Source organism: Leguminivora glycinivorella, chromosome 23 (assembly GCF_023078275.1).
Source record: "Leguminivora glycinivorella isolate SPB_JAAS2020 chromosome 23, LegGlyc_1.1, whole genome shotgun sequence".
Taxonomy (NCBI): Eukaryota; Metazoa; Arthropoda; class Insecta; order Lepidoptera; family Tortricidae; genus Leguminivora; species Leguminivora glycinivorella.
The window spans coordinates 12666723-12681588 of NC_062993.1; the positions used below are offsets into that span (position 1 = coordinate 12666723).

General features: G+C 38.0%; 2 protein-coding genes across 4 annotated transcripts in view; both read right to left on the reverse strand.

Annotated features, from left to right (window-relative positions):
• The window catches only part of LOC125238385 (octopamine receptor beta-2R-like), a 364864-nt gene that overhangs the window by 43991 nt on the left and 306007 nt on the right, over nucleotides 1–14866 (reverse strand). The gene's annotated exons all lie outside the window — the stretch shown is intronic.
• Nucleotides 6014–9509, reverse strand: LOC125238229. Its single transcript, XM_048145503.1, has 4 exons — nucleotides 9081–9509; nucleotides 7684–8988; nucleotides 6962–7210; nucleotides 6014–6186 (listed from the first exon to the last, which is right to left on the reverse strand). Exons 2-4 carry the CDS (start codon nucleotides 8360–8362, stop codon nucleotides 6014–6016), a joined length of 1101 nt encoding a protein of 366 aa, XP_048001460.1. The 5' UTR covers nucleotides 8363–8988; nucleotides 9081–9509.

The following is a 14866-nucleotide window of genomic DNA, read 5'->3' on the forward strand; positions in this document are numbered from 1 at the left end:
AAAATCATAATAGTCGATATGCGTTGAATTATTAGTGGTAAACTTGTTTTTCTATTCAAACTCTCTTTATCCTGCCAAGTTTTCCCTGCTACCCTGTCTTTTCACTTTCTCCTGTATGTCTAAAATTTCAACTCGCCATAATTTCTACGTTTTTACGACTATTTCGTTCCCTCCCGCAAATTCCGTATCATTGATGCACTCAAAAACATATTTAAATCCAAAAAGGTACAAATAACCATTTTCATTTTTTTTCATTCACTTTACCCTGACGGTGCCACTTTTTTGAGAACGAACCTTATACGGATAAAAATTTAATACTTTGTAAGACTAGTTTACGGCCCGGCCATGATATTGGTCTAAGCCCGACAGCAGTGAACCGGGTGAGCGGCAGCCATACGTGTGCGAATGAAAAGTCCCATCGCTGTGTCTCGCTCCAATGTATGGCCGCCGCTCACCGCTGTCGCGCTTATACCAATGTCGTCAGCGTTCTAAAAATTGTCGGGAATTCCCGGGATCGAGAATATCTACACAGCCCGCATTTACATCACTAGCCGGAATCTCAATGTGAAGGAAGCTTGGCAAACAATTTATGGGTTGATTTCAGCCCCACTGTTCGCATTCCGTACTACCTAGCCAACGTCACAATCGAAGCGGAGCGGGCGAGCATTAGGGAATGCAAACCGGTTATAACCGTAACCGAAATAACCGGTTATAACCGGTTTTTCGGCAAAATTTTCATAACGGATTATTAGGAAACTCAAATAACCGGTTATGGTATTATTATTTTTATTTCTGAAATTTGGTGAATTTGACCTTTCAATGACTAGACAATACTGTCTTTTTGCCTGTGACTATTGCTTTTGTCATTCTTGTACTTTAGCAACGACAATATAACAAACTAGCTTTTGCCCGCGGCTTCGCTTGCGTTAGAAAGAGACAAAAAGTAGCCTATGTCACTCTCCCTCCCTTAAAGTGTCTACACTTAAAAAATCACGTCAATACGTCGCTCCGTTTTGCCGTGAAAAACGGACAAACAAACAGACACACACACTTTCCCATTTATAATATTAGCATGGATTTCTTCCCTTACTTGTGAACGATTTTGATTGAATCACGTCGAAGGCCTTATTAACATGTTCACTCATTTGCGAGAGATAGATATCTACTAGCGTTTCGTTTCGTAAACGTTTTGTGAGCGTTTGTGCCATTCGTCTACGTACCCTGGTGCGGTCCTGCTCAGATGGCCAAAGAAACCAAGCACACGTTAGACACGGGCCCAGAATTGAGTGATGTGGTATGAATGAATGAATGAATGAATGAATAAATTGTCGCCTGCGGTATTTCCGGACCGATACGACCTTCAAATCTTCAAGAAAAGAGCGTACACCCATCTTAAAGGCCGGCAACGCACCTCCAACTCCTCAGGTGTTTCGGGTGTCCATGGGCGGCGCTGATCGCTTACCATCAGGCGACCTGTCTGCTCGTTTGCCTCCTATCCCATAAAAAAAAATGTGGAGACAACTGGTGAAGAGTGTCCGCATTCGTCACGTCCCTCAGCCATGAGAATACGACAAAGAAGATGAAGAGGAACTTACTTTTTTTTTTTTTCAAAATATTAAACCATTTATTCATAAACAAATAAATACAAACCTGATCCGCCACATGCTTCGTCAAAACACAGATGTAATCCGCCCAAGCGTCGTCAGATATTTATTCTACTTATTGGTTGATAATACTGGATACTAACCTGCGAACAAGAGAAAATAGGGTTACAGAAAAACAGTAACATTTACCTAGTTTAGGGTCACTTGCACCAATGAAAATGGAGGGTTAACCCGGGGGTTGATCCACCATTTTAATATATGGAATTTGTCAGATGACAGCCCACTAACCCTGAGTTTAGTGGTGAAAGTGGGCCTTAAAAGTTAAAATAGAATTAAAAAATTATACTAAGAAACATTTTGATATCACAATTAATATTCAACAAGCAACGGCCTTATTCAAACTTTAATAATATACGTCAAATATTAGATACGAGGATCGGATAGCTGTCCGAATGACGTCACTATTGACTTTGACAAGTCGGTATCATATCGATACCTTTGGGTTCAATTGGCGTAAAGGACAAAATGCAGGTTTTCAGGAGAAGCAAAAACCAACTTTTTTTTTAGAAAAATGTTTATATCTTTTTTGTTTTTTGACCTACATTTGTGACGTATATAGAAAAATATGTAGATTTTTAGTATCCTTCACCAAGTGTAGCAACCGTAGTGATAAACTAAACGGTTTAGAAGTTAGATGGTTGTAAAGGACACGTCAAAATGCTATGGACGTCCTTTACACCCACGATTTTTTTGAACAATTAGAGTTGATAGGGTCGTAAATGACGGTCTTAGATGATTTTTATACAAATTCGGGGCGTAAATGTAACCGGAATGGTACAAATGGCAACTGTTTTTAGCTTAGTTTACAATTGAGAAACTTGAAAATGTATCAAAACGTAGTTAATATGGCATAGAATAGCCACATTAGTGTTACAGTGTATATTTATCTAAATATTTTGCAGAGACAAAGAACAAGACTATTTTATATCCAGTTTTGCAATAAAGAAACAACATTTGCTTAAAAACTATCTAATATTTTGGAAAGTTATTATTTTAGTACTCGCCGCTCGGCTGTCTCAATAAGTTACGCATTCAGTATTTAATTCTAGCAGGGAAACGCTTTCGTAGTTTAAGTAAAACACTAATTGTAATCACGTAAACTTTAATCAGCAACTGTGAATAGTAGACTATATTAATACGACAGTAATTTTAAGTCTAAAGTAGAAAGAAGTTTTAAGAATAACTAAGAGTTAAGTACTTATTTATAAACGCAAGTTAGGACGCGTATACAAACTGTAGTCAAGACTACCTACTATGTTGATTCATATTTTTGATAATTTTAAAACAGAAGATTGTTATTTAGTCTTAAACCTGTTAAATAAGAATAATTTTAATTCCTCCAATCCTAGAAATATTATAGTCAATGCTTTAAGTACATAGCCAAGTCACCGAACGCTAACGCTCATTCGCTAGCGAAACGCACCTGTTATTGTCGCAGTCGCACTAAATGTTAGTATAGTCTACTGTTAAAGTTTACTGCCGGCGTAGCTGAATGGCAATCGTCGACGACAGACGCCGACAAAAATGCAGTCTGGTGCAATACGCAAGAGCGATAAAGATATATAGCTACGAAATAGATATTATCGTGAGCGTTTGTGCATTTGGGTACGTACCCTGATTACCATATTACGAGTGTTTAAGCTGGGTGCAACAATAAAACGTCGGTGACTTGAGTAAAAGATATTATTCTAATTAAAATACACACTAGTACCTAAGACTAATTACTAAGCTAAGCTAAAACTAGATGTTGAGCGCCAAGAGGAGTTTAAACCACCGGTTTGGGAATCCTGCTAATCCAAAGTGCGCCGGCTAGCGTGATAATTATTTGCATATATAGCTACGTTCAGGTTGCAATCTAACCGAACCATGAAGGGCATGTCCATAGGCTAAAACAAAGGGATATAGTTTAACTGTGCACTAGTATTTCTAAGCCATAATTTTATAAACTGAACCCTAGATTCTTATAATTAGCACTTACCCCTTCACCACAATTTCACACACATAGGAAACAAAACATTATATCCGTAATTTAATCATTACTGCATTTTGCCATCCAATTTTACATTTATAATTTCATTTATGACGGGTACATTATTCTCACAACAACCGTACTAATATTTCGGAGGCTTGAGCTGGAATGACTCGCCGAATACCATGTATCAATAATATAAGTAAATCCAATATCCTTAAAAAATGGAAAAAGATTCTGCGCCGCTGAGGATCGAACTTCCAACCGTCGGATCGTGTGTCTGGCGTTACGCCGCTGAGCCACCTGTGCAGTTAGATAACCGTGCGAATTTGTCGATCACTAGCCTTCTGTTTAATGACGTAGCGTCGACTATTCAATATGAACCTTATTACGTATACGCTAAGATGTATGGCCTAAACAAAACATTACTTACGATACATAGCATATTCCCCCTTCCTCAATAAAAAAAAAACATTTTTTTTTTTTTTTTTTTTTTTAGCTTGTACATGGTTTGAGGTCCTTAACATGCCAGTTACCTATACATTTGCCATATACATTGTTCAGCCGGAAGATAGTCTCTGATAACTTGTCTATTATTATGGCCTTATCGTATTTAGGAGCTAGTTTTGCCATAAACTTATTGGGAGCGCTTGACAAATACTTAGTCCTTTTGTAAACCATCTCACCAATCTTAAAAATATGTGATCTGCGATTTTTGTTATAAAACTGCCGACTCTTTTCATGTGCCTGCCTTAACCTTTGTCGAACGGATTCATAGACTTCCTCTCGTTGCTTGAGATCCCATAAATATGTCGCCACGTTAATCGGGTAGTCATTGTCCTTGTTTTGCAACATTTGCACTGAATTGGGTCTATCTACGTTGGGTACACGGGTTTCTCTGCCTAGAAACAAATACGAAGGAGTATGACGCGTCACTTCATGTACTGCAGTCCTTATAGCATTACCGATCTGAGGAAGGTTGACGTCCCACATATTATGTTTCCCTGACTTTACAAACGTCGAAATCATGGTTCCCACTACTCTGTTGACTCGCTCCGTGGGATTGCTCTGGGGATGATAGTTTGGCGTAAACCATAGTTGGCTGTTATACCTCATGGCCAAATCCTTAAACTGCTGTGAACAGAATTGTCGCCCATTGTCACATATGATAGCTTTAGGTGCACCAAACAGCAATAACTGATTTTCCAATATCTCGCATATCTTCTCTGCCTTTCCGGTTCTTAATGGAAATAGTAGCACAAATTTGCTGAACCAACATGTAATCACAAGTAGCATAGTGTTACCTGATTTACTCTTTGGAAATGGACCCATCAAGTCTAATGATATAAGCTGCCACGGCCGTGTAACCTCCCTGTGCTCACCCATGAGTCCTAACGGGCCTTGCTGCGACACCTTATGTCTCGCACAAGTATCACATTTACTTACATAATCCTTCACCTCTTCCCACATATTTGGCCAAAAATATGTTTGTCTTATTTTAAGGAACGTCTTACGAATACCCAAGTGACCAGCTGTCATATTGTCATGACACTCTGTAAAGATCTTACCCCGTAATGGCTGCGGCACGTACAATTTCCAAGCATCCTCTTGGCTCGGAAACGAACTTAACTGTATCCTTTTATACAACAAGCCATTCATAACTTTCCAGTCGTGTGGTGTATTAGTCTGTATCTCTCTTACCTTAGACCTGTACCAATCATCTTTATGGCGTTCTAAAATATCTATAACATTTATTTCAGAAGTAGCACTGTTCATCACACCGCGTGACAATGCATCAGCACAGTATAATAAAGAGTACTATCGTACAGTATGGCCACTCCCGCTCCCCGCTGAAAGTGCCACCCACCCCCTCTCGGTTACCTCACAGTTACCGCCTGTCAAAAACGCGAACAGTCGATCTGTCATATTTCACTCATACAAGCATAGTACGCGTTCACCTACACGAGCTTAGTCTGTGTGCTAGGAATGCGCCTTTTTCATATATTTGATCGCCAGTGTCCGAGGTGTGGCATCAGGTACAATGTGGCTTTTGCCAGGCCTATGCACTATATCAAAACTGAATTGCTGTAGTTTCATGGCCCACCTTGCTAATCTGCCGTGTGGGTCCTTCATCTTATGTAACCATTGCAGCGCGCTGTGATCTGTCACTACAGCGAAGTGTAATCCGTCAATGTATGGCCTGAACTTTTCAATGGCAAATACTATACTCAGTAGTTCTCTTTCTGACGTAGAGTATTTCTTTTCCCTGTCGTTAAGTTTTCTGCTTAAATATGCTACTGGCAGCTCAACACCTTCCTGCTTTTGACATAATACCGCACCAATGCCACTATTACTAGCATCACATTGGATAGTAAACGGCTTAGAATAATCCGGACATGTCACAACAGGTGTCGTGGTTAGTAAGGTCTTCATTTTCACGAATGCATTCTCCGCCTCTTTGGTCCAACATAATTGCTTCTTCTTTTACCTTTTGTAAGGTCATGGAGCGGAGCAGCCACCAAGGCAAAGTCTTTGACAAATCTTCTGTACCAACTAGCCAAACCGATGAATCGCCTTAACTCCGAGTAATTTCGTGGTCTGGGAAAGTTGATGATTGCCGCCACCTTTTCAGGATCTGTCCGCAAACCCTCCTTATCAACTATGTATCCTAAGTATCGCAAACTTGAGCGAGCAAACTTACATTTATCTACATTTATTGTTAAGTTAGCTTCCTTGAGGATTTCCAACACCTTACTTATTAATTGCATGTGCTCCTCAAAACTCGTGGAACAAATTACAATGTCATCCAAATATGCCCAAACCTTATCTTCATTTGACTGAAATAATATATCCATTAACCTTTGCTGCGTCTGTGAGGCATTAACCAGTCCAAACGGCATAACCTTGAAGTGGAATAACCCCTTGCCCCCCACAGCAAAAGCAGTTTTCTCCTTACTGGCTTCATCCAACGGAATCTGCCAGAACGCTGATCGCAAGTCAATAGTGCTCAAAAACCTAGCATTGCGTAGACTATCTAATACATTCGTTACACGAGGCAATGGATACGTATCCCGCTTAGTTACCCGATTTAACTGTCTACTATCAAGACACAACCTGTTATCTCCATTTGGCTTTTTAACAATGAGTACTGGTGAACACCATGCACTATGAGATGGTTCCACTACATCATCCGCTAACATTTTATCCAATTCCTTTATGATGTCTGCTTTAACGGTTGGCGAAAAATTATATTGCTTCTGATGGATTGGTTTAGCATCACCAGTATCAATACTATGAGTTAATATCGATGTTCTGCCCAACCCATTACCAATCTCTAGTCGCATACGTCGTACTACCTGCTCTAATTTTTCTTTTTGCTCCATTGTCAAATCTTCACTAGATATAATCACCGGTTTATCCATTGCCGCATCACTTAAATCCATTACCTCACTTTTATTTCCCCTAAACTGTAACGATATCCCGAACTCTTCAAAGAAATCTTTACCTAACAGCATCTGATGACTTAACATTGGCATGACCTTAGCAGAAATCACCTTAAACTGGCCATCAAATGTTACTGGAATGTCGTACACTACATTAAGATCATGAATCGAGCCATCAGCTGTACTCATTTGGGTTGCTTCAACTTTATAACCTCTCAACCCTATCGATGACAATATATCCGCGAAGGCCGGATTTATAACAGTCCGATTCGCACCATTATCCAACATCACCACAAACTGTCTTTGAAGAATACTTATTCTAACAAAATCCCTATTGTCATTCTCTTTCTTTAAAATCATAGGACACAGTTGACCGTCTGATCTCGAAAAATATTTCCTAACAACGGCTAACCACTCCTGCCACTCCGAAGCTTTTTTACAGCGGGGAAAGTCTAACGGGCAGGACTCGGACTTTCCCCTGAAGCATTTCCCCTACACCTGCAGTCCTTCGATGTGGTTCCAAAGCGACCACACTTATAGCAAAATAGTCGTTGCCTCTCTATTTTGCATTCCCGAAATAGATGCCCACTTTCACGGCAATTCCAACAACGCCTGGTGGCCTCTCCAGGTTTGACCTGCAGCGCTGCTACCCCCTCCTTTTCTGTTAAAATATTAACACTTCTGTCCCCAGTGCCCTTGACATGCTGAATTCCGGTTTCCCTTTCTCCCCCTACTGCGTTTTGCCCTGGAGTATCAGTGGATCCACCTGCCAACTCCTTCCCCCGCTTTAGTTTTTCTATAATCCGGACCCCTACTTCACCTAACGATTGCTGTAAAATCTCCATATCCTGTGCAGTTAAATCGTCCTCTTCCAATACGTCATCCTGAACTTCTAACTTTTCCAGCAGTACCTGACATCGCTGCTGAAGTTTTTCCTTGCGGTTACCCTCTGCTTCCGTTACCTTAACGATCGACATTAAACGACCCTGCACATGATACAGCCTGGACACCAACCGTCTGAACAATGTTCTATCTGGCTTCCCCACTATCTCGGAAATATAACTACCCAAAACGCTCAATTTAGTAACACACTTATCTAACTCTGACGAGGCATCCAAGACCTCCCGGGCCGGAGCTCCACCACCCCGCGACGCACCCTCTGTCTGTTCTACCTGCATCAACTCCTTTAAAATCTTTCTCAAAACCGGAACTGTACTCTGAATACTAACACCACGACATTCCAGCTCGTATTCCAGCTCATCCTTTAGCAAATAATTAGGATCCATCCTTACTAAAAACTATCAAATATGCTAACAAACCAGGAAACAGAAAAGCGAAGCAGAAAAAAACCGTGCGGCTAAGTTGCAATTAACCACTTTTAAAATGTTCCTAATAATATAATATAATATTATAAAACTAACAAATAGGTACAGTTACAAATATATAACCTAACCTACTACTCAAACGTACCAAAATATAACCAAATAATAAACAAAACACTAATATATAACACAGTAAAAACCAATATCTAACTAAATAACTAACAAATACCAAAATCACCAAATGTAACCCTAAAATCACAACAGATTTAAATCACTAACCGCCGTTTTGCCCGCTTCAAACACTGTTATTTTAACGTTGGGCGCTATTTATTACGAGTGTTTAAGCTGGGTGCAACAATAAAACGTCGGTGACTTGAGTAAAAGATATTATTCTAATTAAAATACACACTAGTACCTAAGACTAATTACTAAGCTAAGCTAAAACTAGATGTTGAGCGCCAAGAGGAGTTTAAACCACCGGTTTGGGAATCCTGCTAATCCAAAGTGCGCCGGCTAGCGTGATAATTATTTGCATATATAGCTACGTTCAGGTTGCAATCTAACCGAACCATGAAGGGCATGTCCATAGGCTAAAACAAAGGGATATAGTTTAACTGTGCACTAGTATTTCTAAGCCATAATTTTATAAACTGAACCCTAGATTCTTATAATTAGCACTTACCCCTTCACCACAATTTCACACACATAGGAAACAAAACATTATATCCGTAATTTAATCATTACTGCATTTTGCCATCCAATTTTACATTTATAATTTCATTTATGACGGGTACATTATTCTCACAACAACCGTACTAATATTTCGGAGGCTTGAGCTGGAATGACTCGCCGAATACCATGTATCAATAATATAAGTAAATCCAATATCCTTAAAAAATGGAAAAAGATTCTGCGCCGCTGAGGATCGAACTTCCAACCGTCGGATCGTGTGTCTGGCGTTACGCCGCTGAGCCACCTGTGCAGTTAGATAACCGTGCGAATTTGTCGATCACTAGCCTTCTGTTTAATGACGTAGCGTCGACTATTCAATATGAACCTTATTACGTATACGCTAAGATGTATGGCCTAAACAAAACATTACTTACGATACATAGCAACCATAATGTTTTTTTTAATTACCTACATCTCGCCGCAGTATAATAATACTACGAAAGCGTTTCCCTGCTAGAATTAAAGACTGAATGCGTAACCTACAGACTATTCAGACAGCGGCGAATACTAAAAAAATAAGTTTGAATTTGTTGCCAAAGTATTAGATAGTTTTTAAGAAAATATTGTTTCTTTATTACAAAACTGGATATAAAATATTAGTCTTGTTCTTTTTTGTTGCTAAGATAGCTTAGATAAATAATACACTGCATTAAACTGATGTAGAGCTATTCTATGCCATATTAAGTACGTTTTGATACATTTTTCCAGTTTTTAATTGTAAAATTAGAACAACATTTGTACCATTTCGGTTACAATTACGCCCCGACTTTGTATAAAAATCATCTAAGACCGTCATTTACGACCCTATCAAATCATGGGTGTAAAGGACGTTATAACATTTTGACGTGTCCTTTACAACCATCTATCTTCTAAATCGTTTAGTTTATCACTACGGTTGCTACACTAGGTTAAAGATACTCGTAATCTACATATTTTTCTTATACACGTCACAAATATAGGTAAAAAAAACAAAAAAGTGGGTTTATCTTTCTCTTGGAAACCTGCATTACATGTCCTTTACGACAATTGAACCCAAAGATATCGATTACAGTTGCGGATAAAATATTTTTAGTGCTGGTCGTAAAGGACGAAGAACAAAAAAACTTGTCCTTTACGCCCAACTTTATCACACTACTGTAGAAAGTGATCCTTAGAAAGTAAGGGCTTAAAGGGCAACAATATATAACAAGGTGACTTGCGACTATATTTTTATTTGTAGATTTCCTTTACGACACAAATAATAATTTATAATTAATGACTTGATATTTACGCCCCTTCAGAAAAGCTATTTTTGCAAATCCATAGTAGAAAATCTTGGTCGTAAAGGCAACTTTTTAAGAGATATCGAAATTTTAACTACACAGATCGATAGCGCTTGAAATTTTGAACAAAACTGTATATATAACTCATTTTCGCCAAAATGTCCTTTACGCCAATTGAACCCAGAGGTATCGATTATCGTTTTGATATCGTCATCACATCTTAAAGGCTTTGTTCGAGCACGGCAGTAAAACACTTTGTGTCCATTCGATAGAGAATATAGAACCATGCTGGCATGGAATGAGCGTCAGAGCGCAATATGACTTTCCCATTCCTTTTGTGCTCGTAAGATAAGCTGCCGGAGTAAAGAAACGCAACAGAGTAACAACTCAGACCAACCATATGCCGTAGCCGACTGGCATATCTGCGACGCGAAACGAAAACGAAACGCCGCGAAACAGTCACGAGCGATAGAGATAGATATATACGAGCGTTTCGTAAGCGTTTGTGCTATTCGGCTACGCACCCTGTCCAGAATCAACCAACCAACCAGAAATCAGAGTAGAGTATCCATCATAAGTTCGAGCAGATGAATCTCCTAATGGTAAACAATTTTCACCACGCATTGCTAATATTAATCGGATTGTAAGGGAAAGGGCGTTGTTATAGTCTTTAGGATGGATTTACGTCCTTCTTGAAAATTTTAAATCTGGGTTGACTAAGGATTTCTGAAGTTACTGAGCTAAGTTATAATTGGTCTAAGTTGTTAGTGTAGGCATCTCGGTTTACCGACACAACGATATCCACATTAGTATATTTCAATTTAAAGTGTTATATTAAACAATATTTATCAAATTTAATAAAATGTGCAAATCGATTCAATATTTATTCTAAAAACCTTTAGTAGAGCTACGCAACGCAATAGCACTCAGTGGCATAGTATGGACTAAGTACTACTTGTAACTTGAAAAACTATAACTAAATAATATCTGTCTGAACAGGTACCTGATATAGCATCTTTTGAATCAAGTCAAAATATTGGTACCGATCTGTTACTCTGTTACGTTTCTTTACTCGTGCGATAATACCTACAATTTTACTCACTATTTTATGCGTTCCGGAATTTCTCGCTAGTATTAAAAAGGAAAAGTTTTATTTACGTGCTAGAAATGTACGGAAAATGTAATGTTTTCTACATTTTAACGCTTATTTTAAGCCTTTGGCGTATGATTTTGCAGCGTAAATGTTATATATATAACACGTTATTTTTAGTAAACAGAAAATTTTATTTACACGCTTCGCTTTTTAGTGAAGGAAAACATCGCGAGGAAACCGGACTAATTGCAACGGCCTAGTTACCCTTCGGGTAAGAAAATCAGATGGCAGTCGCTTTCGTAAAACTAGTGCCTACGCCAAATCTTGTAATTAGTTGTCACATCGGATCCCAGGCTCCCATGAGCCGCGGAAAATGCCGGGATAACGCAAAGAGGATAAACAGCGCCCTCCTGACAATAGTCATATTATGTTTTTCTGGTTAGACGTTAACTAATAGCCTTAAGTGAAAATCAGCGTCGTGGCACTAAGTGCTCCGACACTTGCTGAGTGGAATCCTTTTTGGAACAATTTATTAATTGCCATAACTGCAATAATTGTACAAAGTAGGTATGCTGTTGTTTCAAATAAATAATTTTCATTTCATTTCATTTCATAAGTAACTAACGCCTAAAATACTTAGTTCTTTAAAAAGTAATTGGTCTGTCAGTTATAATATTATATGATCTTTGTACCAATATTCTGTAGTCATCTCATTCACATGATTTCGTTAAGCGTTGACAATAACAATTCTAGTCCTATTGTTATAAGAAAAACTCGCCCGTCGGTTATATTATACGACAATAGCTTTGTTTTCGTATCCGCTCGGTAATAAATAGGATATCACTTACTCAGCGGAAGAAATGTGTGACCTTGGAACTTTGTATGGGCTTTTATGTAGATTGTAAATGTAGATATATGCTTGAAGACGGAATACTTACCTAACATTATAAATGCCAACGTGTGTTTATCTGTACATATAATATGTTTGAGTGTTACTATTTCATGCTTAAACCAGTAGAGTCCCGAGGAAGTTTAGATATAGGATATATATATCATCCCGAAAAATCCCTCGAGAGGGTAACACAAATCTTAATTCAACCCTATTAGTGAAAAGTGAGTCAACGCCTGATAAATGATGTAAGCAATTTGCCAAAATTACGTCATTGCCTTTACTACTTATCAGGCGTTAGGTGTCATTGCTCATAAATAATTTTTTTATTAAAAAAAAAAGCTGACTGCATATTAAATTGCCTGTTTTTAGACTAACTCGTAACTCGCTAGTATGATAGCGCATTTAGGGTCACTACCGTTCAAGAAATGTAATAGTTTGTTAAATAACCTATACAATTTTTTTTTTAAAAACCCCCGAACACTCCCGACTAATTTAGCTTTCAAATAAAAAAAAACTAAATCTGAATCGGTTCATCCGTTCGAGAGCTACGATGCCACAAACAGACACACACACACAGACAGACAGAAACGTCAAACTTATAACACCCCGTCGTTTTTGCGTCGGGGGTTAAAAAAACAGGCTTTGCCCTCGGTAAATACGTTTGACGGGTTACCTCTCTGTCGCACAAACTTTAAAAAAAAATCCTACTTGCGTTTTCTATTTTACATTCACTTAAGTGTGACAGGTCAAGCGTGATCCGTAGTAGGCTCTGTAACGAGAATGACTAATTAACAGACTACTTACATATTCTATGTATAGAGTCCCAACTTTCTGCTCGTTATCTCCAATTCCTTATTCAAATAAATCTATTCTATTTACAAAAGTAATTTTTACCGAATTCTAAAAGTTTCAACACAGCAATTAATAAACCTCTCCCTTTCATCGCTTTGGTAATGGATTAAAAAGTTAAGAAAGACCCAATTTGAAGGCCCACTCTGTGAGATTTCACGCAAATTGTCCTTTGGGCCTTTTTACTTAACTTTTACAAAAAACCGTTTTTTTTATTTCCTTTTTTCTTCTGAATTATGAGGTCCGCGGAATGAAATGAGCGGAGGAATTGTATAGAACCAAGTTCTTGTGAGTAAATTGACGGTTATTGAAGAAAAATAGAGGTAGTTATATCTTTTTAGAAGTACTCTATGAACTTAAAGACTTTCTCGAAAAAATGTTATGTTAGGGTGTGACTCCTAATTCGTTTTTAAAATTTTGAGACATTAATATTTTTTTACGTAAAAAAAAAATAACTTAAAATTTTCTAATATCTACATTCCTTGTAACTAAATAATTATAGGACTTAACAGTCTCGTCCGCGAACACAAAATTAAAATTTTGATAAAACCCCCGACCTCAACCTAGTGGACCGATATTATAATATGCCATAACAGATTATGCGAAAGGTTAATTATGCCAATATAAATTATGCCAAAAAGAATACCGGATTGACAAATTATGCCAAAACAAGGGAACCGTAACTAGCAATTTCTCATACACTAAAATGCGACTTGATGCTGATCGATGTGACTTCACTCTTAATAAGGAGGAAACAGTTATGTCGAACATGGTTTGCGTTAGTGCGTTTTCAAAAAAAAAAATTGTTTATTAAATAAAAGTGAGACAGTTTTTTTACATTACACTTTTCGCCAAACTATAGAACAGTTTGTTAGCAGGAATAGGCTCCCTTTAATCACATTACTGTTGTTTCACTTAGGTGCTAAAGTCACATTATCCGATCCGATATCGGAAGTCGGAAGGATTTCAAAGGAAAAAATCAAAGATGGCGGCGTAAATATATGGGATGTCCGACATCCGATATCGGATCGGATAAAGTGAAAACGCACTTAGGCTCTCTGTAAGTGTCGGGAATAACATCCCATTAAGCGTGACATATGCGGGGCTAAAATGGATTTTTTGAAACAATTTCCTTATTAAATTCAAATCGCTTTGCTTTGTTGGCGGTAATGAAGTCTTTTTGCGCGCTCATGAAGGAAATCGGCTCCGTAATGTGAGGAATGCTTCTTTTTATAAACATTTTTATGAGTTCCCATTCAAATATTTTGTTCTGATTTTGTCTATTTTCGTTATTTTTTTGCAATCTAGATCATAAATGAAGATTGAAAGGACTCCTAGTTAACCCAGATAGCCCAAAAACCTTACTACATTTATTTGTCAGTACAATATAAATTAGTCACTAAAAATATCACAAAAAATAGGCGGTGAAAGCACCTGGTCATAAGCGGGTTAACATAGCTACAAACTTAATTATTTAAAGTCATAAATCATTTATAGTCGTCACCAAGCCCCAGGCATTTATACAGGTCTGCCTTACAGAAGTACACAAAACAACATAAGAATCATGAGCGGATTCGATCCCGACGATAAAAAAAATGTGTCCCAAATTTTCCATAGAAAATTCGAGTTTCCAATACGTC